Genomic DNA, 24,690 nt, shown 5'->3' on the forward strand with positions numbered 1-24,690 from the left:
GATATATATGTTACTGCCGATCCAGTAGTATTAACTTTGGCCGCATGCTATACTACTGTCCACAGTTCAACCCGTCATTGTGGCTTGGAGGTGAGCAAAAGCAGCAGGAGATAGCAGAGTCAGCTTCATAAACACTCCCTCTTGTTACAGAGCCCAAGAAGCATTGCGGAGGCATAGAACTCTGGATTTTGGAAGCTATGCCTCATTTCACAGGGAAAACAAATTTTGCACCAAAGTGCTGCACAGAAAAAAATTCAAATTATTCAAGCCAGACAGAAACATTTATCCAGTATATTACCTGTGTACAATCTTCCTCTCTCTCAGAAATAAACCCTACAGGACATAAAAATAGTTTACAAAGAACTACCCTATACTTTGAATTGGAGATTGGCCCAACTAAAACCACGGACACAAAATTCCAAATTTTGCAGCTGTCCTCTCTCTCTAATAGGCTGAACCAAAATCCTAAATCTGAATGCCCCCAAACTCTATGTGTGGGATGATCAAGAGAACGGGAGTGCTCAAAATCCAGATTAGAATTTTTTGGCCTGAGTGCATCTCTACCTTGGATATCAGATTTTACAATAAACTATATTAACAGTGGTCATTTTTAACACTGTTTTATTTCCCACATAATTCAGGAGAATGCAGACTCAAGTAATGCTTCAAAGTCTTGCCTTAGATTGCCCTAATAAAGTACATCTCTCAGAAATCAGATGCACAAGTTCATTTATATAAAAAAAGAGACATTAGGATCACCCACAGCATAGAAGGTCATTAACCATATATGTATCGAAAATGTTCAGTTGTCCTACTATCGTTTACATTATGCTGCTAATTCAATGTAACCTACAATATCTACCAAAAATATCAACAGCACATACAATGTGCATTTAAAAAAAAAATTTTCACTGATCCCAGATATTTTAAAACAAAAGGACTAAGGCAGCAGCTATAATACACAGGTGTTTTTAAAAGATACATTTAACGTTTTTACTGCTTAAAACTGTGGAAATATAATTTAACAAAAATACAAGTCACATTTACAGCATAAGGCCCTTTGGTTTCTTAAGCAGCAAATGAAAGAACAATATTATTAGTGAAAGGCTTTGAAAAATAAAGTACAAGTTTTCTATAAAGAAAAGTTAACTAGTTCTTCCCTTCTCAAAATAGCCAGCTATAGTCTTCTAAATATTACACAAGAAGGTTCCTGAATTTTCTAGGAAAGAAAGAGTTAAAAGCAAACAGTAGAAAACTGTCAGACCAGAGATTCTATCACGGGCAAGCTGAACATCTACCTGTTTGGAAGCAGAAGAAACTACTGCTTAATTTTCTGGAGAACTTTATTAAATTTGGAGCAATACATTAAAAGGATTTAAAAGAGTTATCTAGTCACCAAATATATTCTAGTACTTACAGTTTTGCTTTTGAGAAGTCACTTCATATGCATTTGTCCTTCGTAAGAGTTTGACAGAAAAAAATCTGAATAATTTTTCATTTTAAATCAAGGCAATCATGGCAGACTGCTCTTTCACATAACTATACAGCACTAGTTTTGAGCAGTCCTCTTCAGTCTCCTCTAATATAGATGGAAAATGTTAAGTGACCCAAAACGTTTCCATGTAACTACGCAAAGTATATCCAATTTTGAGGCAGATCGTCTTAGCCACTAAAACACAGAAATATTTCACTTACAATATACATGATTGACTAAGTTACCTGCCACGTTTTAGCAGGATTTAGAAAGTCTTAACATCAATGGTACATGGCTCTTGCTCTGGTGCTAAAAATTGGGAATCAAAAATCACGAAGCAAGTTATAATCTAGCATGACTATTGGAGCAGTGCTTTTCTGTGTCCCAAACTTGCTTAGAGTTAATATCACAATTTCACCCCAAAAATCTCCATTCTGTTTTTAGTGAGAATTAGAATGATCACTATCATCACTTTATTCTTGTTGAACACTACTGCTGTATTAATCCTTCTCTCTCTCTAAGGGTATGCCTACACTACGAAATTAGGTCGAATTTATAGAAGTTGGTTTTTTAGAAATCAGTTTTATATATTCGAGTGTGTGTGTCCCCACAGAAAATGCTCTAAGTGCATTAAGTGCATTAACTCGGAGTGCTTCCACAGTACCGAGGCTAGAATCGACTTCTGGAGTGTTGCACTGTGGGTAGCTATCCCACAGTGTCTGCTGCCCATTGGAATTCTGGGTTGAGATCCCAATGCCTGATGGGGCTAAAACATTGTCGCGGGGGGTTCTGGGTACATATCATCATGCCCCCGTTCCCTCCCTCCCTCCCTGAAAGCAAGGGCAGACAATTGTTTCGCGCCTTTTTTCCTGAGTTACCTGTGCAGACGCCATACCACGGCAAGCATGGAGACCGCTCAGCTCACTGTCACCGTATGTTTCCTGGGTTCTGGCAGACGTGGTACTGCATTGCTACACAGCTGCAGCAACCCATTGCCTTGTGGCAGCAGACGGTGCAATAGGACTGGTAGCCATCATCGTCATGTCCGAGGTGCTCCTGGTCGCCTGTGTGAGGTCGATCAGGAGCGCCTGGGCAGACATGGGCGCAGGGACTAAATTTGGAGTGACTTGATCAAGTTATTCTCTTTAGTCCTGCAGTCAGTCCTATTGAACCATCTTATGGTGAGCAGGCAGGTGATACGGATTGCTAGCAGTCCTACTGCATCATCTTCTGCCGGGCAGGCAAGAGATGAGGATGGCTAGCAGTCCTATTGTACCATCTTCTGCCGAGCAGCCATGAGATGTGGATGGCATGCAGTCCTTCTGCACCGTCTGCTGCCAGCCAAAGATGTAAAAGATAGATGGAGTGTATCAAAAGAAATAGACCAGATTTGTTTTGTACTCATTTGCAAAACCCACCCCCCCCCGCCCCCTGTCTAGGGGACTCATTCCTCTAGGTCACATTGCAGTCACTCACAGAGAAGGCGCAGCGAGGTAAATCTAGCCATGTATCAATCAGAGGCCAGACTAACCTCCTTGTTCCAATAAGAACAATTACTTAGGTGCACCATTTCTTATTGGAACCCTCCGTGAAGTCCTGTCTGAAATACTCCTTGATGTAAAGCCACCCCCTTTGTTGATTTTAGCTCCCTGTAAGCCAACCCTGTAAGCCGTGTCGTCAGTTGCCCCTCCCTGCGTCAGAGCAACGGCAAACAATCGTGCATCTGAGTTGAGAGTGCTGTCCAGAGCAGTCACAATGGAGCACTCTGGGATAGCTCCCGGAGGCCAATACCATCTAATTGTGTCTACAGTACCCCAAATTCGACCCGGCAAGGCCGATTTAAGCGCTAATCCACTTGTCAGGGGTGGAGTAAGGAAATCGATTTTAAGAGTCCTTTAAGTCGAAACAAAGGGCTTCATTGTGTGGACAGGTGCAGGTTTACATCGATTTAACGCTGCTAAATTCGACCTAAAGTCCTAGTGTAGACCAGGGCTAACAAGATAAAGTGAAAGCCAAAACATTTCCCTTCAAAACCTTAGTCTCTTATACATGATTAGAGATATTTTCATTCAACACGGCTAAAAAACCAGCCTCTTGGATGCAACATAACTGATTCTTCCCATAGTGTGTCATAGTACAAATTAGGGTCATGCCAAATTTAGGCTATCCAAATCGACACCCCATCAGGATTTAGCACATATTGAACAGAGACTTGAGTATTGTGGGGGCACTAAACAATATAAATTAGCTTGTTACAACTTAACCATTTTTGTTCAATTTATGGAGTAAAATTACACAAATCCAAAAGCTATTCAGAACAAATCTCTGAACAATTATGAAATATTTAGCTTCTGCTTTTATGAATGGATGTATGCAGATTGATGTATCCTGACTTAAAACTTAAAACCCTGAAGTTGGGGAAAAAGGGCCAAGATTATTTATCACATAAGACAGCTTGACAATTATGAGATTCTATTGCATTACCAGGTCAGCCTGAAAATAAAATCTTTTTCCGGTGCAAGTCTTTATTTTGCTAGGTGGAAAGTTTCCCCAAGTCAAATTTTTATCAGTCATACAAAGATGTTAATCAGCTTACCCATCATTCAAATTGTATCAATCTTTGAAAAAGAAAGCAAGACATTTTACCCAAAAAGATCTTTTAAGTCATTGCTAGCTGAGCTGCTGTTTGTCATGGTGTTTGTTGGCTGTGCGAAGTTCTGAGGGTTAAAGAAAGGATTACCCTGCATACCAAAACCAGGTTGTCCTAGAGTGTTCATCTGTGGTCCCAAAACAGAACTGCTTGCACCCGGGGAACCTTGAGGGGGTACAAACTGAGTAAGCCACTGGTTTGGTTTCTGTTGTGACAATTGGTTCATACTAACTTTGGGTTTTTGAGGACCAAAAAGACTATCTAAAGCAGAAAGGTCTGGGGATCTGTTGTGTTGTGTCGGCTGTGAAACTCCAGATGTAGCACTCACAGGGCTGTAGTTTGGCATGTTGGCAGTTGGTACCATGTTCATCTTGGCCATTCCAGTTGCAGTTGGACTACTGAAGAAATTCTGGTTTGTAGTACCTGCCCCAAGGCTGAATCCAGAAGTCTGAAATCCCATATTAGTATTTAGTCCATTTGTTACGTTTCGCTTTGTGCTCTCAACAGGTGATAAAAATCCCATTCCAACAGTCATAGATGGGACAGAAGAGAAGCTACTTGAAGAAGCAACTTTAGGTTTGCTGATGGAATGGCTGGTCAAAGATGACATATTATCTATCAAGGTATCTGTCAAATCCTTTGTCTGCAAAACATACAAGTGTAGTTATGTGCTTTTGCTGCTTACAGACATACTAGCAACACTTTATTACATTGCTTCTGCAGTTAAGATACAAGTGGCCCTCTTTTAAACCCCAATTTTCAGAAGCTGAAATTACTTCTATCCCATGTTTCCCTCAAACTTGGCATAAAAGTTAATTTCTTTACCTTATACAAGGACAATTTGGTTATTTTGGTACTCAGATGTTTGAGTTGTTCCACAGATTTGGCATCCGAGTCTGGCAAATACTGTTTTTCTAAACTAACACTTCTGAGACTACTTGAGAAGAATTTTCAGCACAGCTTGAGGGAACTGAACACAACTGTTTCCATTAAAGTCAAAGTGAGTCACATGCCTAAATGCTCTCATACAGTATCATGCTGAAAAATATCTCTATGAAATATGTGCACTGAGATCCTTTAGTGTTTTGAAAAAGATGCACTAAGCATATGTTCAGTAAATAAATATTCTATACTATAAATTGCACATTTTCTATATGGGTCTAAATTTAGCCTTCAGATGTATGTACAACTCCTACTGAGGTCAATGAAAGTTGCTCCTATCTGAGGACAGGCATTTTGTCCTCTTCAAAATGCATTGGGCTGCACCAATATATATATTGGTCTGAAATCATAGAAGTTGCACACAGACTGAAAATATGAAGAATAACTATGATCTGGTTTTATGGTCTTTATCCATAGGCACAGGAGCGCTGAAACCCACTGTTGTAAATATGGGAGACATTCATTGATAAGCAAAGTGGGTATACGCAGATCAAAGGGTGTAAAAAAACAAGTCCATCCTAGTTTAGCGCTACACAGAAAAGGTTTTCAATAATATTTTTCATTCAGTAATGGTAGGGGGAAAAAAATCATTTTTTCCTTCCCACTCACCCCACAGGAAGAAGGTGTGTCAGGAAGGAAGAAAGACAAAGACAAAAAGGTCTTCTCCCCTCCGCCATGTTAGAAAAAATGGGGAACGAAACAATTCCTCCTGCCCAGAGTTTTTCACTAAACCTTTTCTCGACCAGCTCTACTTTGAACAGAGTTTAAATTAATCTCACATAAGAGGCGAAGCTACGTTTAAATGAAATTACTTTAATGAGATTTATTAAACTTTTAAAGAAAATTAAGGTACACAAAATATTTACATTAATATGTAAATCATGTTCTGACTATCCCACCAAAGTGAAGAAAAGGTTGCTGTAATATTCTGAAAGCAAGATGATAGCCAGAAAATATCCTTTGTTTGTATCTACCATCAACAGCCACAAACAAATCAATGTAACTTTTTCAAACACCACCACTGCAAGCTCTTCTTGTACCTAAAAATTAAGCTGGGTTTTTTTCCCTCTGTTGTACATCACCAGACAACAATAAAGAAACTTTCTGGAGTCATGTGAACTGACAGGGGACAAAACAGCACCCCAGAACAGATTCCCCAAGCAAGAAGCAGGCTGAGAATGAGACCCCAACTCTGGGTCCATGAATATTCTTCCAGGAGATATTGAAAGCACCCAAGAACCAGATTTCTGTGCCAGAAGAGGCTTTCACCTCAGGACATCAGTGATCAGGAGAAGACTTACCATGGAATAAACCATGTGGTGGCATGGGGCCCCCAATGACAGGGGGCCCCCCAAAGTGCAGGACAAATATCTGACAACCTGCCCCCAAATCCCGGCTGGCGGCGCAGCAGGGCTCAAGCAGGCAGGCTGCCTGCATGCCGTGGCTGGTAGCACCACGCCGCTCCCAGAAGTGGCTGGCTGCTGGCATGTCTCTGCGCACCCCTAGCAGGGGAGGGGAGGTGGCTCCACGCACTGCCTCTGCCTGCACACAGAAACCCACTGTCCCTCTCCCGCCAAGGGGCGCACAGAGATGTGCTAGCAGCAGGGCTAAGGCGGTTCCCTGCCCGCTCGGCCTCCCTTCTTCCATGCTGCTTCGCTCCGAGAAGCGGCCGGCACGTCACTGCGGCCCCTGGGGGGGGGTGTGTGTGTGTGTCTCCGCGCACTGCCCCCGTTCCGAGCACTGACTCCACAGCTCTCATTGGCTGGGAACTGTGGCCAATGGGAGCTGCGGGGGTGGTGCCTGTGGACAGCAGTGTGTGGAGACTCCCTGGCCCCCCACACCTAGAAGCCGATGCCAGAGAGGTGTGTGCACAGGTCGCTCTGGGAGCCGTGCCGCCAGAGGTAAGCACCTCCCCACTCCTGCATCCTAACTCCCTGCCCCAGCCCAGAGCCTGCACCCCACAACCAAACTTTCTCATTTACTTCCCATTACTTATAATATAGGAGGATGAAGAAAAAAAAGAATGAAGAAAGAGGTGGAGGGGGAGAGAAGATATGAGAAAATGCTTTTTTTTTGGCTGAGTCCCGAGGGTGGGGGAGGGGGCGCCTGAAAATGAAGCTGCACAAAGGGCCCCACTAACTCTAAATCTGCCACTGTCAGTGATATCATCAGGCTTTGCTTTTGTAGACTGAACTCCAGGCATTCTTTCCTTTATTGAGTGACTATTTGCTCCAATCTCATCTTCATCAGAACCTCTCTGATGCCAGCCTTGCTCTACCTACCCTCCATGCTCCTTGCTCTCTTCTGTCCTCCCTCTTTCCTAATCACCTTTTTGATTCTTTATCCTTAAATATCTCCCATCCTTCTATCCCTTTTCCTTCACACTTGCTAACTTATTTCCTCCCACCTTACACAGACACGACTTTAAAAAAGTGTAATGAACAGCATGCAAACCACCACTCTGCTTTGCTTATGTGCTGCATTCTTGTCCTCCTCCCTCCCTTTATTTTTATCTATTTAGGCTGTAAGCTCCTTGGGGCAGAGACTGTCTTCCTGTAAGCTCCTTGGGGCAGAGACTGTCTTCCTGTAAGCTTGTATTGTACCTAGAACAATGGGACTCCAAATCATGATGTTGCCTCTGGACACTACTGCGTCATAAATAATAAATATAATTAATATTGCTTTTGAGGCACTGGGCAGAACACAAACACAATTTGTTATTATTTAGCTACATTGACTCTATGGTATTGACACTACTGAAAACAGGGAGTAGGGGAAGTCAGTAAATCAAGAAGGTAAGAAATAGAAAATGATCACTTTCATAACACATACAGAATTTGCAAGGAGGTAGGGGCAAGGTTACCATGGAAACTGTTCAGTAGAGATCTTTTCTCACCTGTTTGACTGGAGCTGTGACTGCATGTGATTGAGGCTTAAGTGGTTGCTGGTTTTTCAATTTTTGTGCCTGTTCTTGTTCTTTTGCTAACTTTTGTTTCTCTTCAAGTGTAAGTGATACCTTTAAAACACAAAGCATTAGCATTAACATTGGACAGTATGTCTCATGACTAGTTACTTCATTTATAATATATGAAATCTAAATGATAATGCTAGCTATTTAATGATACAGTACATACTTTTTATTCCAAAAATAAACTTCATTTCAAAACTAGCTAATGTTGCTAAGTGACAAAAACTTATCATAAAAACCCACCACATTTAGAAAACCCAAGTAGTTAAAAAGCAAGGAAATGAATTAAGGATATCATAAAACTAACACTGCCTATATAATTTCTCACTGAGTATGAAGAAATGGCTATCACAACACAGCTGCCTTACCTCTGAACCATAATTTGCTGGGTTTTTAAAGAACATATTTTATGTAGGTATTCTATTTCAAGGAATAAATGAGAAATATCAGCTAATATAATCTGACAAAACTGTGAAGTTGTAATTGGTGTTTCTTGAGAATAATGTATGTGTAGTTTAATAGTCAAATCTAAACTACCAATTTACTGTAAAATTAAGTTTGTATCTGTGGATTGTCATTTGAACTCAACAGTGTGTCATTAATATAAAACAGAGACAAGGTAGGTAAGGTAACATTTTACTGGACCAACTTCTGTTGGTGGAAGGTACAAGTTTTTGACCCACACAGAGTTCTTCAGGTCTGATGAAAGAAATCAGAGTGTCTGGGCTAAATATAAATTAACAGTTGGCACTCTGACTGCTTTCCCCAGACCTGAAAAAGAACTCTGCAGTTTTTATGTTCTTACCTCTCATCTCTCTGGGACCAACATGGCTACTACCACCCTGCAAACGAATTATAGAATTATATAATTTATGTATTTCTTTTTCAAAAGGGTTCTGTACTTATATTTTGAGATTGCTGAAGAAAGCTTTTAGGATTTAAATTTAATTTTTGTTGATGATGGGCGGGAACCTCCTTTGCAATCTATTTCAAATGAAGGAGATGATTCAGAATATTGGGGGGAGGGAAGATTATATTTCTGAATTTCTTTTGGCTACTAATATAATTATATAATTATTAGTAGCTGAAAGAACCTCAGATAGAGTATCAACTCTAAAACCAAGCAATTTGGTTCCTTTCATTTTTTGCCTCCTTTAGCTTTTTGCCATCATGTTTGTGGTCTCAATTTTTTAAAATTTGCCTCTGCCTCCTAATCCAGCATTTGGTTTTTCTCTACATCCTCTTTAGTAACCTTAGGTTAAGGTTGCCTGAGGTAATGTAATAGAAAACGCAAATCAACTACCTACATTTTGCTATAAAGTTTTGTTGGTGGTGAAGTAGGAAAGAAATTAGTTAATATTACTTGCTGCTTATACTGCTGGTGTCACAAACAATGTCAGTTTTCGGTAAAACTGTTTCAAAGAGACTCAGGAACATAATGAAGAATTTAAACATTTCTCAATGCTCCTCACCATGTGGACATTCAGAGTGCAGTGCTGAGGAAAACTGATCAGTTATTCTCTTTACGCATTAAAATGTATGATAGGTGTTTACATGCGTACTTTTTCATACAATACAGGCCTTTGGCTTCCAACACATCTGGATAACAAAACACCTTCAGAAAAAGAGCTTACCTTTTTCTGTTTTGATGAGAGCCCATTTTCTTTACTATGTGATCCACTAGTTGGAACGTCATTTCCAGCACTGTTAAACACCTTGTCAATCTGTTCAAATTGAAAAAGATTATCCATGAACAATTTTAAATTTTGTAATTTATGATTAAGATAAACCAAATATTGCAGAGATCATTTCAAATATGATGCCTGTGTGTATGCAAAATATTGTCTCTTACCTGATTACTTGTACTATTAGATTTTGTCTCTTCAGATACGTTCATTTGATTAGTTATATCCAAAGATCTGTAGTACAGAGTACAAATATTACAAAAAGATGGATCCCAGTCAAAGCAATGACCCTAATTCAGCAAAGTTCATAATTCTACGAGAATTAACACAGAAGAAAACTTTTCTTATCACAGCACTGTTGTATTTAGAGTGAGCGTGCATGCATGAGACACAGATTAGAAAAGGCAGTATTTAAAATTGTAGAGAGTTATTTAATGCCAATTTCAAATACTTTGTTTCTTTCCTAAACAGGAATAGATATGTATCGCTAGTTTAGTTAAATTGATTTAAGCCCATGGTAAATCCCATACAATATCCCTAGAGTCTTCAGTAAGTTTTGTTCATGAAAGAACTCATTTTCTCCAATGTAATTTTTCAGTCCTCAACAACTGTTTAAATATATTTTCATACTCCAGAACTGTACTAAATAATGGAGATCTATAGTGGATTACCATATTGCATGAATTAGCTAGGAAACTGGAAAAAAAATCCCACTGACAAATGTGGTTTAATTTTATTACTGTACAATTACTGAAAAAGTATTGTATTATATTTTATAAAACTAATTAATTTTTAGCGACAATACAAGACCTCAATACAGGACTCAAATCTTTGCTGAGAAAGTGGTGGTGGGGAAAAAGACTGTCCATTTGTGAGAATGATCAATGATTGAATTAGGAACTAGCAAGGCTCTATCGCATGTGCTGCTACAGCTAGAGGTGTTTCACATTTGCTCATACAGGTGGAACTGAACTTCATTACAACACACACAAACACACACACACACACACTTACTTTTGCTGTTCTTGCATAATATGAAGTTGTTCAAGTTTGGTCTTATGTTCAACCTCCAATCTACTAAGCATATCTTTTATGATAGAAATGAAGGAATTAAACTATAAAGGAAATGGGTGAAAAGTTAAGATTTTGCATTGTGATGGTAAATATATAAAAATGTATTGTGTTCTAACATTATTTATTGCTAGAAATCCAGCTATATAGAACTTTAAACAATTGTTCAGTATAAAACCTATATTAGGTATGCACAGATACAGGAATATTTCTAAAATTCACGTTTCTTAAGTGTGTTTTTTTTTTTACAGCAATATATTTGCATTGCTACACTACTGGCAACACTTGTAAACAAGCTGTGAGTGGAAACATTAAGAATGCATTCTAGCTTTTGATTTGTATTGTTTTAATGTTAGGTGGTTAATTACATTACCAGGACATTTAGAAGACATCACAATATTACTCCATGGCCCTTTTGTTTCTGATGCTTTGATTAAATCCCATTACATTTTGTCCTGAATATTTTATGGCATATTTGAATGGTATCGTATGTTTCCTAATGTAACATTTTCCATCAGCCTTATAACGTTAATCTTGTTTAAATTTTTCCATAGTGTTTATATTCTACATGCATCATCTGCAAACTCAGACAGGTTTGTAGTCAGTCTCTTGATTAAATCATTGTGTAAAAACAACAGATGAGTAAAAGGAGTATGGGTCAGGGAAGTGACATGCTGACTTCAATTCCTCTATTTTTAGTCCCACGGTTTGAAATATTTATTACTTACTTTTTTGAGTGCTGACATTCTGGCTAGAAAACCAGAAATGCTCTAAAATGCCAGAAAGTAAATGTAGGTCTGTTAGATGTTATTCTGAACTACATACTCTCTCGTGCCTCTATTAACGATAAGTCAAGACTGTCAGCTGATAATTTCTTACATTTGAAGGTATGTAATTCAGTGACTAAACTATACTGGATTTTATTGGCAAATATTAGTGAACATATTCTAGAAGCAGCTTTAATTTAAGATAACTAATGGATGCAACAGGTTTAGCGATGAAAACATCTTTAGAATCTTAAATCAGAATTATTGACCGGATCCACTATACAAATATTGCTCTTTAAGCCTATCAATTCTGACAATATCACTGTAAGCATTTATCATTGATTATAGTCACATTGAAATGCACTAACATATAAACTATTTTGTCAGAGAACTATGTTAATTTTGTAACTACTTCTAGACCAGCTCATTAGGTAAAAGTGTGCAAAAACAATTAAAACTGTGTTCATACCTGATTGAGATTAAGATTGTTCTCAATACTAAGAGGAATTAGATGGGGCAATACTTTTCCTGCAAGTTGTTCTTTGGTAATTCCCAACTTCTTATGAGTAAATGTACATTTGTAAATACCTGGTATAGAACATTAAAATAGCAAGATCGGTAGTTTAGTAGTTAATATTGTGAATGAGCTCCAAGAAAACTATACATATTGTACGTACTGATAATAAAATTGAACACGGGACTCAAAGAGGTCAGACTACCAGGGAAAAATCTGTACATAAAGAAACTGATTAATTAGAATTCGTTAGAAACTGATTTGCAACTAAACACAAAACTAGAAAATACAAAGGTGAAGGACTGAAGTATTGAACTCCAATGTAACCTGGGTACAAAAAGACATGGTTTCCTAACAGGGGCGGCATTTCAGATTTTGGTGGTGGTGGTGGTGGGACTTTAGGCAGCTGAAAACTCTAGGATTTGTGCGGGGTTTGGGGGCAGATAATTTAGAAATTATCTGATAGGAGCACTGTATCTAATTCCTATATAAAAAAGAGAATAAAATAAGTATTAGACCCTCTCAGCTCTAATACTAACATGTTCTCACATCTTGTGTCAAGTCACTTAGACATTGGTTAGGTTTAAAATTTTACTATATATTCTTACTTTGTTACTAACTCATGAATACAGCAATTGAAACAATTGTAGAAAAATCTAGATTACTTTCTATCACTTTTTTGCAGTTCACCAAGCTCGGAACAGATGATTTAATTTTGGAAACAACTTACTAGGCCAAGGCCCTGTGAGTTTATACTGCACTTGCCTGGGGCTCTAGGGGTTCTACTTCCATTTAAAGGCTAGTTACTTTCCAGAAAACTCTTAGACACAACACTACAGTGACTGAGTTGCAGTTCTCACTGGAGAATATTTAAAACCAAACAGCAAGAACATTCCACATTTTCAAGTTGAGAAAAAAATTGAGACTTCGGAGGTATATCATGGCCACTGCAGGCAGGAAAAGAAAATAAACAGGCACAGGAGCTCAGGGCAGCTCTTCCTCTTGAAAGAAAGTTGGAGGGTCAAATCTTCTAGTCCTTTATCCAGTAAAACTTCTATTGCCACCAGTGCCTCCACTCATAGATATTAACATGTGCTTAATAACTATACACTTCATACTTAAAATATCTAAGACATCTTATCCAGGGCTACACATTTTATACACATTGGCTCAGGGACAACATTTTCTGGCATATTCTGAACACTGCTGAGCACACAGATGGTCCCCAGTGAATAATACAAATCAATGTCACAATAATAGTTGACTTTATGGACTCCGTGGATGCAATTTTTGTCCTTTGTTCTGGAATTGGCCTGGATACAGCTGAAACCCTAAGAATTTGAGGTATAAACACATCTGATACTTATATGACACTTTCTGATTCCTTCCTTTTCTTAAACTCAGAACAAAAAATTATTTTTCTTTAAAATGTAAAATTGCACAGCAGCCATTGCGCTACAACCCAGCATGGGGCAGAACTGTTACCTCTAGGGAATTAAGTGATCTCCTCTCATCTGACTTTCATTCTCCATCCTTCCTGACCTCTGTGCTGCTTTTCATGCTGTCAACCATGACATCCATCCCAACCACCTGGGACCATCTGCTGGAGTCTCAGAGAGCTGGCCACCTTGGTTTTGCTCCCATCTATCAGAGTCCTCTTTTTTGCAGCATGCAGGAGAGAGATAGGCTGGTCTGCTGGATAGGGAGCTACCCCTGAAAGACCTGGGTTCTACTCCCCCCATGGACTTCCTGTATGACCTCAGGCCAGTGCCTTAGGGAAAGAGTTTCAAAAGCTTTTAGGAACCCAAAGGTGCAGCTAGGCATCTAGTGGGGTTTACAAAGCACCTAACCTTCTAGGCACTTTTGAGAATCCCACTAGGTGCCTAAATACCTTTGAAAATCTGGTCTTCAGTCTGTATGTGCCTCAGTGCCCCTTCTGTATAATGGGGATAACAGCACTGCTCTACCTCACCGAGGGGCTGTGAGGAGAACATAAGAACAGCCATACTGGGTCAGACCAAAGGTCCATCAAGCCCAGTATCCTGTCCTCTGACAATGGTCAATGGCAGGTGCCCCAAAGGGAATGAACAGAGAGGTTATCATCAAGTGATCCATGCCCTGTCACCCAATCCCAGCTTCTGGCAAACAGAGGTTAGGGACACCATTCCTGCCCATCCTGGCTAATAGCCATTGATGGACCTATCTTCCATGAATCAATCTAGCTCCCTTTTGAACCCCATTATAGTATTGGGCTTCACAACCCCCTCTGGAAAGGAGTTCCAGAGGTTTATAGTGCGTTGCGTGAAAAAATACCTTCTTGTGTTTGTTTTAATAGAAATAGGTTAAACATTGTAAGGCACTTAGATACTATGGTGATGGGACCACATAAGTCCCGGTGAAGATTTAAAGGGCCCAGGGCTGCTGCTGCTGCTGCAGTAGCAGCGGCTGGGAGCCCAGGGCCCTTTTAAATCGCTGGGCCCCGGGGCAACTGCCCCTTTTCCCCTGCTTCCCTGTCGGCAAAAGAGGAGCAACATTAAAGTACTGCCGTCAGCTGTGTACGGGCCCGTACCGGTGGCCACTTCTTACCTGTATGCTATACCGGCCCACTTTCACCTCTGTACTAACTGTAGTTAAGAGCTCCACCTGGGGACTTGCACACCTCCTGTACGAAACTTGGGGGGGGGGGGGAAGGCTCCCACCCCCCCCTCAAATGGTACCCTGACTTCCTAACATTCAGAACAAAAGAAAGGAGTAACTGGGTGGCTCAAGGTAACTTGTGGCTGTTGAACCCAAGTGACACCCATATACTTAGAGTTCAAACCTGCCCCTGGCAACCGTGAAAGTTTTGCTGTCTACTTGCTTTCTGGAGGGGTTCCTTCTGGAAGCTTAGGCCTGTATTAATCAAGAGGTTTTCACAGTTTATTTCTACATACCACTCCCAAATTAAGGCTTTATTCTCCACTGTGTCTGAGCAGAGCTTGGGAACAGTGCAGATGGGACATCAACAGGGAGATAATTATGACTCCCTTATTCTCAGCCAGCTGAGATCAGTCATAGCTGAGCCTCATTGTATGCCCCTCCAGATATACCCCTGCGCTGCTTTCTGGGGATATAAGTGGTGGAGCCACCCATGGCAATAGAGATTCCCCTCTGCAGAGGAGGAATTCTCCTGGGACATTTTCCAGTCATTTTGAGCTAATTTTGTACAACTTAAGTGTCACAAAGTAAACTTGGTGGATCAGAGAACCCAGCCCATTAGTGTCCAAAAGAAACTGCTTAAGAGAAATGCAACTGGGCAGTGTAAGGGGATTCTTTGCTGGACAGCAAAGCTATTTGGGAAGTCCAGTTTTACAGCTTCACTACTGAAGAGGAAACAGGAGGTGACAGGGATTTATAGTGCTCTCTGGCAGATTCTCTGCAGCTATGGAGACCAAGGACCCATAGAAGATCCACAGGTCAACAGCTGTGGAGGATACTTGTGACTGAACTGAGCCCATAGACTACAAATACACCAAACAGAGGAGCATTGGGAATACAATTTGGAATAAAAGAAAATCTCTGAGAAATCCAAAACAGCTAATAGGCTTTTACATAAATTGTTAGCCATGGAACACATACAGCACTTCCAATATGCCATATAGAGATTACAACAACAAAACTAACAGGAAGGGAAATTAAATATTCATTACCTAAAATTCCCATAAGCACTGCAGGTTCCTTGGATGGAATTTGTTGTAGAAAGGGCAGAATGTCATCAAGTACAAACCATTTATCCAAATATTCCAAAATCTTTCCTAAGCACACTAAGGAGTTCACGCGGACCTATTAAATATGTAACAGAAGTTAAGTAGCATCTCTAACTTCTATTTTTGACTAAAAATAAACATTTTAAAATACGTGAATTTTAAATCTTTATAAAAACAGATAAGATTTTTGTATTTAAACTTATATTTTAACAAAAGTGTTAAGACAGACTAAAATAACTGGACGAACTACATTTTTACAAGATTGAAATAGATAGACCCCAAAGTCCTCTAATACACAGTTATGATTAAACATTATTGTAAAAATAACATCTTGAACCACAGAAATGTAGGGCTAGAAGGGACCTTGAGAAGTCATCAAGTCCAGCCCCCTTACTAAAACAGGACAAAGTAAACCTAGACCATCCCTGACAGGTGTTTGTCCAACCAGTTCTTAAAAGCCTTCAGTGATGGGGATTCCACAACCTCTCTTGGAAGCTTATTTCACCACTTAACTACTCTTATAGTTAATATGTATCGTAAATCTCCCTTGCTGCAGATTGAGCCCATCACTTCTTGTCCTCCTTTCAGTGGACATGGAGAACAATTGATCACAGTCCTCTTTTATAAACAGCCCTTAACATGTCTGAAGACAGTTATTAAGGTCCCCACTTCAGTCTTCTTTTTTCAAGACTAAACATGCCCTGTTTTTTTTATCCTTTCCTCATAGGTCAGATTTTCTAAATCTTTTATCACTTTATTGTTCTTCACTGGACTTTCTCCAATTTGTTCACATCTTTCCTAAAGTGTGGCACCCAGAACAGGATGCTATACTCCAGCTGAGGCCTCAACAGTGCCGAGCAGAACACATTCTTACATACAAGTCCTGTTAATATACCTCAAAATATTAGCTTTTCCCCCCACAACTGCATCACATTGTTGACTCATGGTCAATTTGTGCACCACTATAGCCTCCACATCCTTTTCAGCAGTCCTCCCATCTCACAAGTTATTCCCCATTTTGTAGTTGTGCATTTGATTTTTCCTTCTTAAGTGAAATACTTTGCACTTGTCTTTATTGAATTTCTTTCTTGAATTGTAGATTTCTGACTAATTCTCCAATTTGTCCAGGTTGCACTTTGTAAGCACACACTCTGCTCCATTATCCAAGTCATTAATGAAAATACTGAATACAGTACTTGAACCCAGGACTGACTCTCCACTGGGACTCCACTAGATACACCCTCCCAGTTTGACAGTGAATCGTTGATAACTAAGTATGGTCTTTCAAACAGTTGTGCACCCACCTTATAGTAATTTCATCTAGCCACATTTCCCAGGTTTGCTTATAAGAGTATCATTTGAGACTGTGTCAAAAACCTTACTAAAATCAAGATACATCATATCTACTGCTTCTCTTCTGCACCTCACCCCACCCACTAGGTCAGTTACCGTCAAAGAAGGAAATTAGGTTTTTAGCATGATTTGTTTTTGACAAAACCATTCACTTACCCACCTTATTTTACTCTAGGTGCTTACAAATTGATTGTTTAATCATTTGTTTCAGTATCTTTCCAGGTATCAAGGTTCAGCTGACTGGATTCCCCATCCTCTTTGCTCCCCTTTTTAAAGGCAGGTACTCTCTGTTTTCCCTTCTCCAAGTCTTCTAGGACCTCACCCATCCTCCATGAGTGTTCAAAGATAATTATTAATGGTTCAAAGATTTCTTCAGCTAGCTCCTGAAGTACCTTAAGATGAGTTTCATCAGGCCCTGCTGACTTGAATGCATCTAGTTTATCTAAATATTCTTTAACCTGTTCATTCCCTATTTTGGCTTGTGTTCCTTCCTCTTTGTTGTGAATATTAATTGTGTTGAGTATCCAGTCAGCATTAAGATAGGCATTAAACAACTCAGCCATCTGGATGTCATCAGTTATTAGGTCTCCTTCCCCGCGAAGTAGAGAACTTACACTTTCCTTCATCTTTCTCTTGCTCCCAATGCATTTAAATAAGCTCTTCTTATTGCCTTTTTTGTCCCTTGCTAGGTGTAACTCATTTTGTGCAGCCTTTCTGATTTTGTTCCTGCATCCTTATGCTATTCTTTTGTACTACTCCTTATCAATTCATCCATGTTTCCACTTTTTGTGGAATTCCATTTTGATTTTCAAGTCATCAAAGAGCTTCTGATGGAGCCATATTGCCTCTTACTATTCTTCCCTTCGCACTAGAATAACTTGCTGTTGTGCCTTTAATAAAGTCTCCTTGAGAAACTGCCAACTCTCCTGAACTTCTGCATCCTTTAGATTTTCTTCTCTTGGGACCTTACCTACCAATTCTCTGAGTTTATTAAAGTTTGCTTTTTTGAAGTCCAATGTGCTTATTCTGTTGCTCTCATTCCTTCCTTTCCTTAGAATCTTGAAATCTATCATTTCATGATCATTTGCACCAAAATTGCCTTTCATTTTCAGATTCATACTCAATTCCTCCCTGTTGGTCACAATCAAGTCTAATATGGCTGTCCCCCTCATTACTACTTCCACTTTCTGAAACAAAAAGTTGTCCTCAATACATTCCAAGAACTTATTGGAAATTGTGTGTTTTGCCTTATTACTTTTCCAACAGATATGTGGGTGAAGTCCCCCATTACTACCAGGTCTTTTGTTTTGAATATTTCCATGTTCCATGCAGTGTATATCCTCCACAACCCATTTGTTTTGCTGAAATGTCAGAGCAAGTTTATTTTAATTTCCAGTACTAAACATAACCTGCTTGGGGAAAAACAACACATTGAAAATATTCCATTTTGCAAGAGACCGATTCTGATATTAGCTCTTTTCCGTTATCAAAAATTAGAGTGGGAAAATATAGACTGTACTACTCTGCAGTAGAGTTCATCGACTTGTGTTTGATATAGTCCCCCAACAGAAAGTGTATTAGAATTAAACTAATTCCACACTTGATATTATGCACTAGACAAACTATAATAGAATTTAGTGTTCTGTTGTGGTATTGCCTTTGCAGTGATCATGAACAATACATTCTTGCTATAGTTTACTAAATTAAGCAGATGTCACTGAGAGTGATACAGAACCATAAGTGTGTACAAGTCACAATGTAGAAACTGGAGGAACCTGCAGTATCCTGCAGGACTCCTTCCCACACATCACAGCTTATGTCTTGGATTTCCTCAAAGAATAAGAAATTTGCTCAAAGAATAAGAATGGTTGCTAGGATGATTTAAACACTGCTGCTTTGCTTCAGAAACCTTTTCTGAACATAGATAAGGCTCAAACAAATATTAGGATTTTTTTTATAATTGGTGTCTAAAAGTTAGGATCCTAAGTCCATATTTAGGTACCTAAGTTACTTGATGGGTACTTCATTTTGAAAAATCTCTTCATTCTAATCAGAGAATCAAATAAGGCTTAATGCAGTTCAAAAAGTATGTGTGAAATCTACTTAACTGAAATGGCATATTACTTTATCAAACAGACTCAACGCTGAATGCAAGAATACCTAATCACTTCAATTATTCACATTTTTGACAGGACATATCTAAAATGGGGAATAGGGGGAGAAATCCAGAAAACTACTTTGAAAGTTTATATAATTCATATCAAGGAGCACTAGACAATTACTTTTCACATTAGCTAGTTTTCTCATATAACATAAAGAAGTATATAAAAGGAAAATCCAGAACAGTTCTTTTTAAAAACAAAAGAAAGTTTTGCATCACTGAAACACAAGTGATTGCATATTGGTTACTGAACAAACAGCAATACTTTTAGAAAAACCTGAAGTGAATGCACACTATTATGCTGGAGTTGCTCTGTTTTCTGTACCAGGCTCTTGCTTTCCAGCTGCATGTTGATAATAATTAAAGCAACAGAAAAGCCAAAATGATCTGAGCACTATTTTAATGTTTTGGGAGTAGGGGATGGAGAGATCAAGAACATTAGTTTACTTACAGCAAGAGAGGAAGTTTGCAAACATGCATTTTTAATTCTTGGTATTAATGCATTTTTCATTGATGAGTAGTCTATTAGGTTGGCAAACGTAGGAATTATGTTAAGGCAAAGTTCCTGTAAATAAAAAAAACCACAGGAGTTTTTAAAAACTTCACTTTACAGTAAAATTAGTAATATATATATATACTGTAAGAGCAAAAATATTAGTTAAAACGTTCTCAATCCTCCTCTTCAACACACAAACGTGGTCACCTAATTGATCCCCAACTTATTTAAAAAGCTAGAACTTCAAGCAGTCTGATTTACTAAAAACCTATATTTTTATATTATAGATACACCATTCAGTTACTATTACTACATGCTACATTAATGAAAACTACACTGGTACTACGACGACTACTACTAACGCATAATTTGAGGATTCATGCCTGAAGAGTCCTTTGAATGAAAAGAGCTACATTAGTATCATAGCTTCAAAATATCAGGATCAAGACAAAGGCTTACATTTTCACAAAACAGTACTCTACAGAAAGCTCGTTTTTAATCATAGAAAAGCAAAGAACTAAAATATATATTTCACTTGATTTGTTACATGAAAAATAAATTCACAACAACATATGTGACAGCACCTAAAATGCCACCTGACTACTACAAAAAGTGTCTCAGCAGTAAAGTATCATCCAATTAGAATAATTACTTAGACTAAATTATGAATAGTAAAACTAACCTAAGATATAGAGACAGATAAAACCTGGTTAATTTAACTCCAGTTATCCAAAATTCTAGTTAAGCCACAGGTCAGTTACTTTCCCCCATGACTTCTAGGCTTTGCAGGGCTGAAGCCCCCATTTATCCAAGGATTTTGGAGAGGCTTCTGGATAACTGGAGTTTGGCAGTACATAAAAAGTAAATTCCAAAAGGCAAAAGATAATAAAGCAATAAAAAATACATTAAATACTTATTTAGGCAACAGGCCTGAACAGAAAGTGTCACTCTGCTTGATGAAGTTTTTCATACACTGGAAAACAGTGAATCAACAACATCTGGCACGATTAGGCGAACACCCATGTTTTATTAACTGATCTCTTTCTAGTCAGGTAGGGAGAAAGTCCAACAATATATTCTGGAATTAATGCATAATCCTTCAGGTACGTTGCACAAGTTTTAACTTCCTCTTGTAAGGAGAGAAAAGCTGTAAGGCGGGGTGGGCAAACTTTTTGGCCCGAGGGCCACATCGGGGTTCCAAAACTGTATGGAGGGCTGGAGTAGTGTATTAAATTGCTCCCCATAAGAATGTACTACTTACAGTGTAATACTTATAGCTGCCAGTCCTGGTGCGCAGCATGGTAAGGGGGCAGGGAGGTTGGATAAGGGGCAGGGAGTCCCAGGGGGCCTCTCAGGGGGTGGGGGTGTGGATAGGGGTCGGGGCAGTCAGGGAACAGGGGAAGTTGGATAGAGGGTGGGGTCCCGGGGTGGGCGGTTGGGGGGGGTTGGATGGGTCTGAGGGGGGCAGTCAGGGGGCAGAGGCCAGGCTGTTTGGGGGGCGCAGCCTTCCCTACACGGGTGTAGTGTATTAAATTGCTCCCCGTAGGAATGTGCTACTTATGGTGTATTACTTAAGGCTGCCAGTCCTGGTGCTCCATAAGTAGCACCTTCCTACGGGGAGCAATTTAATACATTACACCCATCGGCTCTCGCAGCCCCGCCACACACAACACTGATAGCATAGTGAGCCAAGGCTGCGCGGGAGGGGCCGGGGGCTAGCCTCCCTGGCTGGGAGCTCAAGGGCCGGGCAGAACGGTACCGTGGGCCATAGTTTGCCCACCTCTCTTGTAGGGTATACATAATTTGACAGTATCCCTTCACAGCAAAGAGGAAAGTTTTATGCACTATTAAAGAAAAACCATAGTTACTGCACCTGAATCTGAATTGAAGGTGCTTCTAAGGCTCTATAAACCATTGGAAGAACACTATTCTTTATTTCATCTGGTGGAGTCTTGGTTAGGAGCAAGTCCATTTTTTGCAAGAAAATCAACAAAATCTATAAAACAAGACAACAGAATGTTATGAATACCACAGATTTTACTTCTGTAACATTGCACTTTCAATTTGAAGTTTATTATTGCAATATAGTTTTGAAACATTAACAAAAGCTTTCTTATAACAGAGTCAATGGTATTTACACTCACCATGTTGCTAGCCTGAAGGCATGGAAGATAAAATAGACACTTGGACATGTTATTGGATTTTTGAAACAGCAAATAAAAGTTAAAACAAATATACTGACCCTTTTATAAAACAAAAAAAAAACCACAAGGCTTGTGGACTTTTGTCTTACAATTTCAAAATAGTTCATTATTAAACTTTAGCTATAGAAACACACTCTTGACATACATAGCATTATGGAAATCACTAGTTTCCAAAGAAACCTTCAGTCAAATTCTGCCTTCTGATGCATATGTGCAATTCCCAATTACTTCAACTGAAGTTGCACATATGCATTGGAAGGCAGAATTTGGACCTTACTGAAGGAGCACAGCATTACAGTGACAGTACTGGCACAAAGTAGGTTTATTCCTAAAGTGAAACCAAACTTGACATAAAAATGTGTAATTCCCCAAGCAAAATACTTCACCAAGGTAACCTCAATTCTTCTTTTGAAAAGCAACACTAGAACCTGTAATAAAAATCTCAAAACCCAACAGCTTTTAAAGAAGACAGAAAGGGTTGAGGAAGTGTCTGTTTGGACATTTGACATACACCATCAGATAGCCAGACATACTACCACCTAATCATCTGAAAGTTCTTTGGAGGGGGGGGCCCGGCACAACCTTTACCCAAGATTCCTATGTTCCCTCTTTGGGCTTGTCAATACCAGCAAAAAAAAAAAAAAAAAAAAAAAAAAAAAAGTGGTAGCAAATTTATCCAGTATTGTTTAGTCCTGCTCAGAACAGGCCTGATGATAAATTACAAGTCTGATTTTTGTTACTCTAGACTCACCATATCAATACAATATTATGCTTAATGAAAGGTCTGTTGCCCCTTTAGAGAGCGAATGGTCTGCCATGCTAAAATTGCATTCCAGACCAGTCAAGGGCAGGTGTGCTACAGAGGCAACGGGCTCAGTGCATTTCAGAAGACGAAATGCCTTGCTTCACTCAAGACTGATCTCTCTGGACAGCTACAGAGCAGAACTGAGGTTTGGAAGTTTGTGTTGGATTGGAACAAGGAAATAAATAGAAGATTGATTAGGATTTTGTCAGGAAAAACCTTGAAGGAAAAAATGAGATTTACTTTTAAAACAACATTAACTACCTGGATTGGTTCTTGCTGTTTAAAAACAGGGCCAAGATCAGGCAGAATTAGCTTGATGTACTCTTCTTTGGTGCACTCCTCAGCAATCAGCAGAACATTAGGCAAAACAAAGGGTACCATATCAGGGTTCACAAACTCTGCGGTCAAGTAAGGCAAAATCCGCTGCACTATAACACGCTGAGAAAGACAAAGAGGTGTGATTGCTTTGCATTGCAATAAAATACTATTTTCTAAATTTATTTCAGCCAAGATTTTCTTCATAAAAGTCAGGTTTATACAGTAGTAGACAAATGCAACAATCAGTTCTGAACCTTACTTTAAGAGTAAACTTGCTAAGTTAAAAAAAAAAAAAAAAGACATTACTCAACATTAGATCTTCCTGCAGTAGGATTGTACACTAAATAGTTCAAAAAGAAAGTTTAATTAAAGATGTAGAAATTTAATCACCTGGGCTACAAATGTTGTTATTCGATTATGTAGTAAACAAGTATTTTTTCCTTCTTATTTTCTTTGGGATTATAAAATCTAAGATTAACAAAAAAGGGAAGGGGATGGGGCCAGTGTTATCATACCATCTGCCTCCCATACAGGAGAAGAAATTTGGACTGACAGTCTCTAGCTTTCCAAGCTGTCTGTGAGAATGAAAAGCACAATGGGCCAAGCCCCCTTGGGGAAGAAAGCTTTGCATCACTCAGCAATAAAGAAGCATTGACAAGCTCTAAAAAAAGAGTTCAGTAAGTCCAACTGCACTGGAAGGATGGGGACTTGAAAGATGGGGATTGTAAAGCAATGGGAATGGGGAACATAGGGAGGAAGAGATCATCTTTTCCAAGTGGGATGAACCCAGAGGAGTTAAGCGAACTCTTCAAGGCAAATTTTGCTACCAGGAGAGTTCAAGGTTGACATTTTTTCTTATCTCCAGGAGTATCAGCAGCTGCAGGGTATTCCCACATAAAATGAGTTTGTCATACCTCTTCTTCTTCCCTGCTATGTTCTACCAATCCCACTGCAGTCCATTATAGAACGGACGTGCATAGACTCCAATACTCTTGATTTTAAAATGATAAAAGATAAAGGAAAACAAACCTTAGGCAGTTTTGGTAGAACCTTTGGTAGCCCTTTAAAAAACTGTGATTTCTGAAGATTATCCCTTTGGAATAAAGAATCAAAATATTGGAGTGTCATTGCCCCAACATCATCAAAGAAAGGTATCTAAAAATAAAGGATAAAAAAGTGTGATCTTTGCGAGAAACCACCACCAATGCTACTGTAAATGTAACATATGTAAAATAATGATCTAATTTATCTTCTCAAATGCACTATAATCAACAAGCTTTTATCGTTAAGTGGCTACATCTAACAAATAGAGAAGTACATTTTTACACAATAAGTAGTATTGTGACTGACAGGTAAACTTCATCATTAAAACAATTGACTGTTTGAGCCTAGCTTTTTAAAGGAAAAACTGATAATATTTGTATGGCTGATATGATCTGTCTAACTTGGTTTATTTTATATGGAAGAGAATTATTTATTGCATTACAAAAGCTCGAAGAATGAAGACAAGTTTTAATAAAAGAGCAACCTTACCAA

At 39.0% G+C, this 24,690-nt stretch overlaps 1 protein-coding gene across 2 annotated transcripts in view; it reads right to left on the minus strand.

The window, feature by feature from the left end:
- Window positions 1–2,547: 2,547 nt before the first annotated feature.
- Window positions 2,548–24,690, minus strand: part of SCYL2 (SCY1 like pseudokinase 2) — a 51,296-nt gene continuing 29,153 nt past the window's right edge. For both annotated transcript variants that reach the window (XM_074941823.1, XM_074941824.1), the window contains exons 8-18: window positions 24,184–24,309; window positions 23,098–23,274; window positions 21,701–21,823; window positions 19,783–19,896; window positions 15,761–15,893; window positions 12,027–12,145; window positions 10,734–10,834; window positions 9,887–9,953; window positions 9,669–9,758; window positions 7,963–8,082; window positions 2,548–4,767 (exon numbers count right to left, since the gene is read on the minus strand). In XM_074941823.1, coding sequence (XP_074797924.1) covers window positions 4,117–4,767; window positions 7,963–8,082; window positions 9,669–9,758; window positions 9,887–9,953; window positions 10,734–10,834; window positions 12,027–12,145; window positions 15,761–15,893; window positions 19,783–19,896; window positions 21,701–21,823; window positions 23,098–23,274; window positions 24,184–24,309 — 1,821 coding nt within the window. In that variant the 3' untranslated portion in view covers window positions 2,548–4,116. The remainder of the gene's footprint in view (window positions 4,768–7,962; window positions 8,083–9,668; window positions 9,759–9,886; window positions 9,954–10,733; window positions 10,835–12,026; window positions 12,146–15,760; window positions 15,894–19,782; window positions 19,897–21,700; window positions 21,824–23,097; window positions 23,275–24,183; window positions 24,310–24,690) is intronic.

The sequence above is a fragment of the Natator depressus genome, chromosome 1, assembly GCF_965152275.1.
Source record: "Natator depressus isolate rNatDep1 chromosome 1, rNatDep2.hap1, whole genome shotgun sequence".
Lineage (NCBI taxonomy): Eukaryota > Metazoa > Chordata > Testudines > Cheloniidae > Natator > Natator depressus.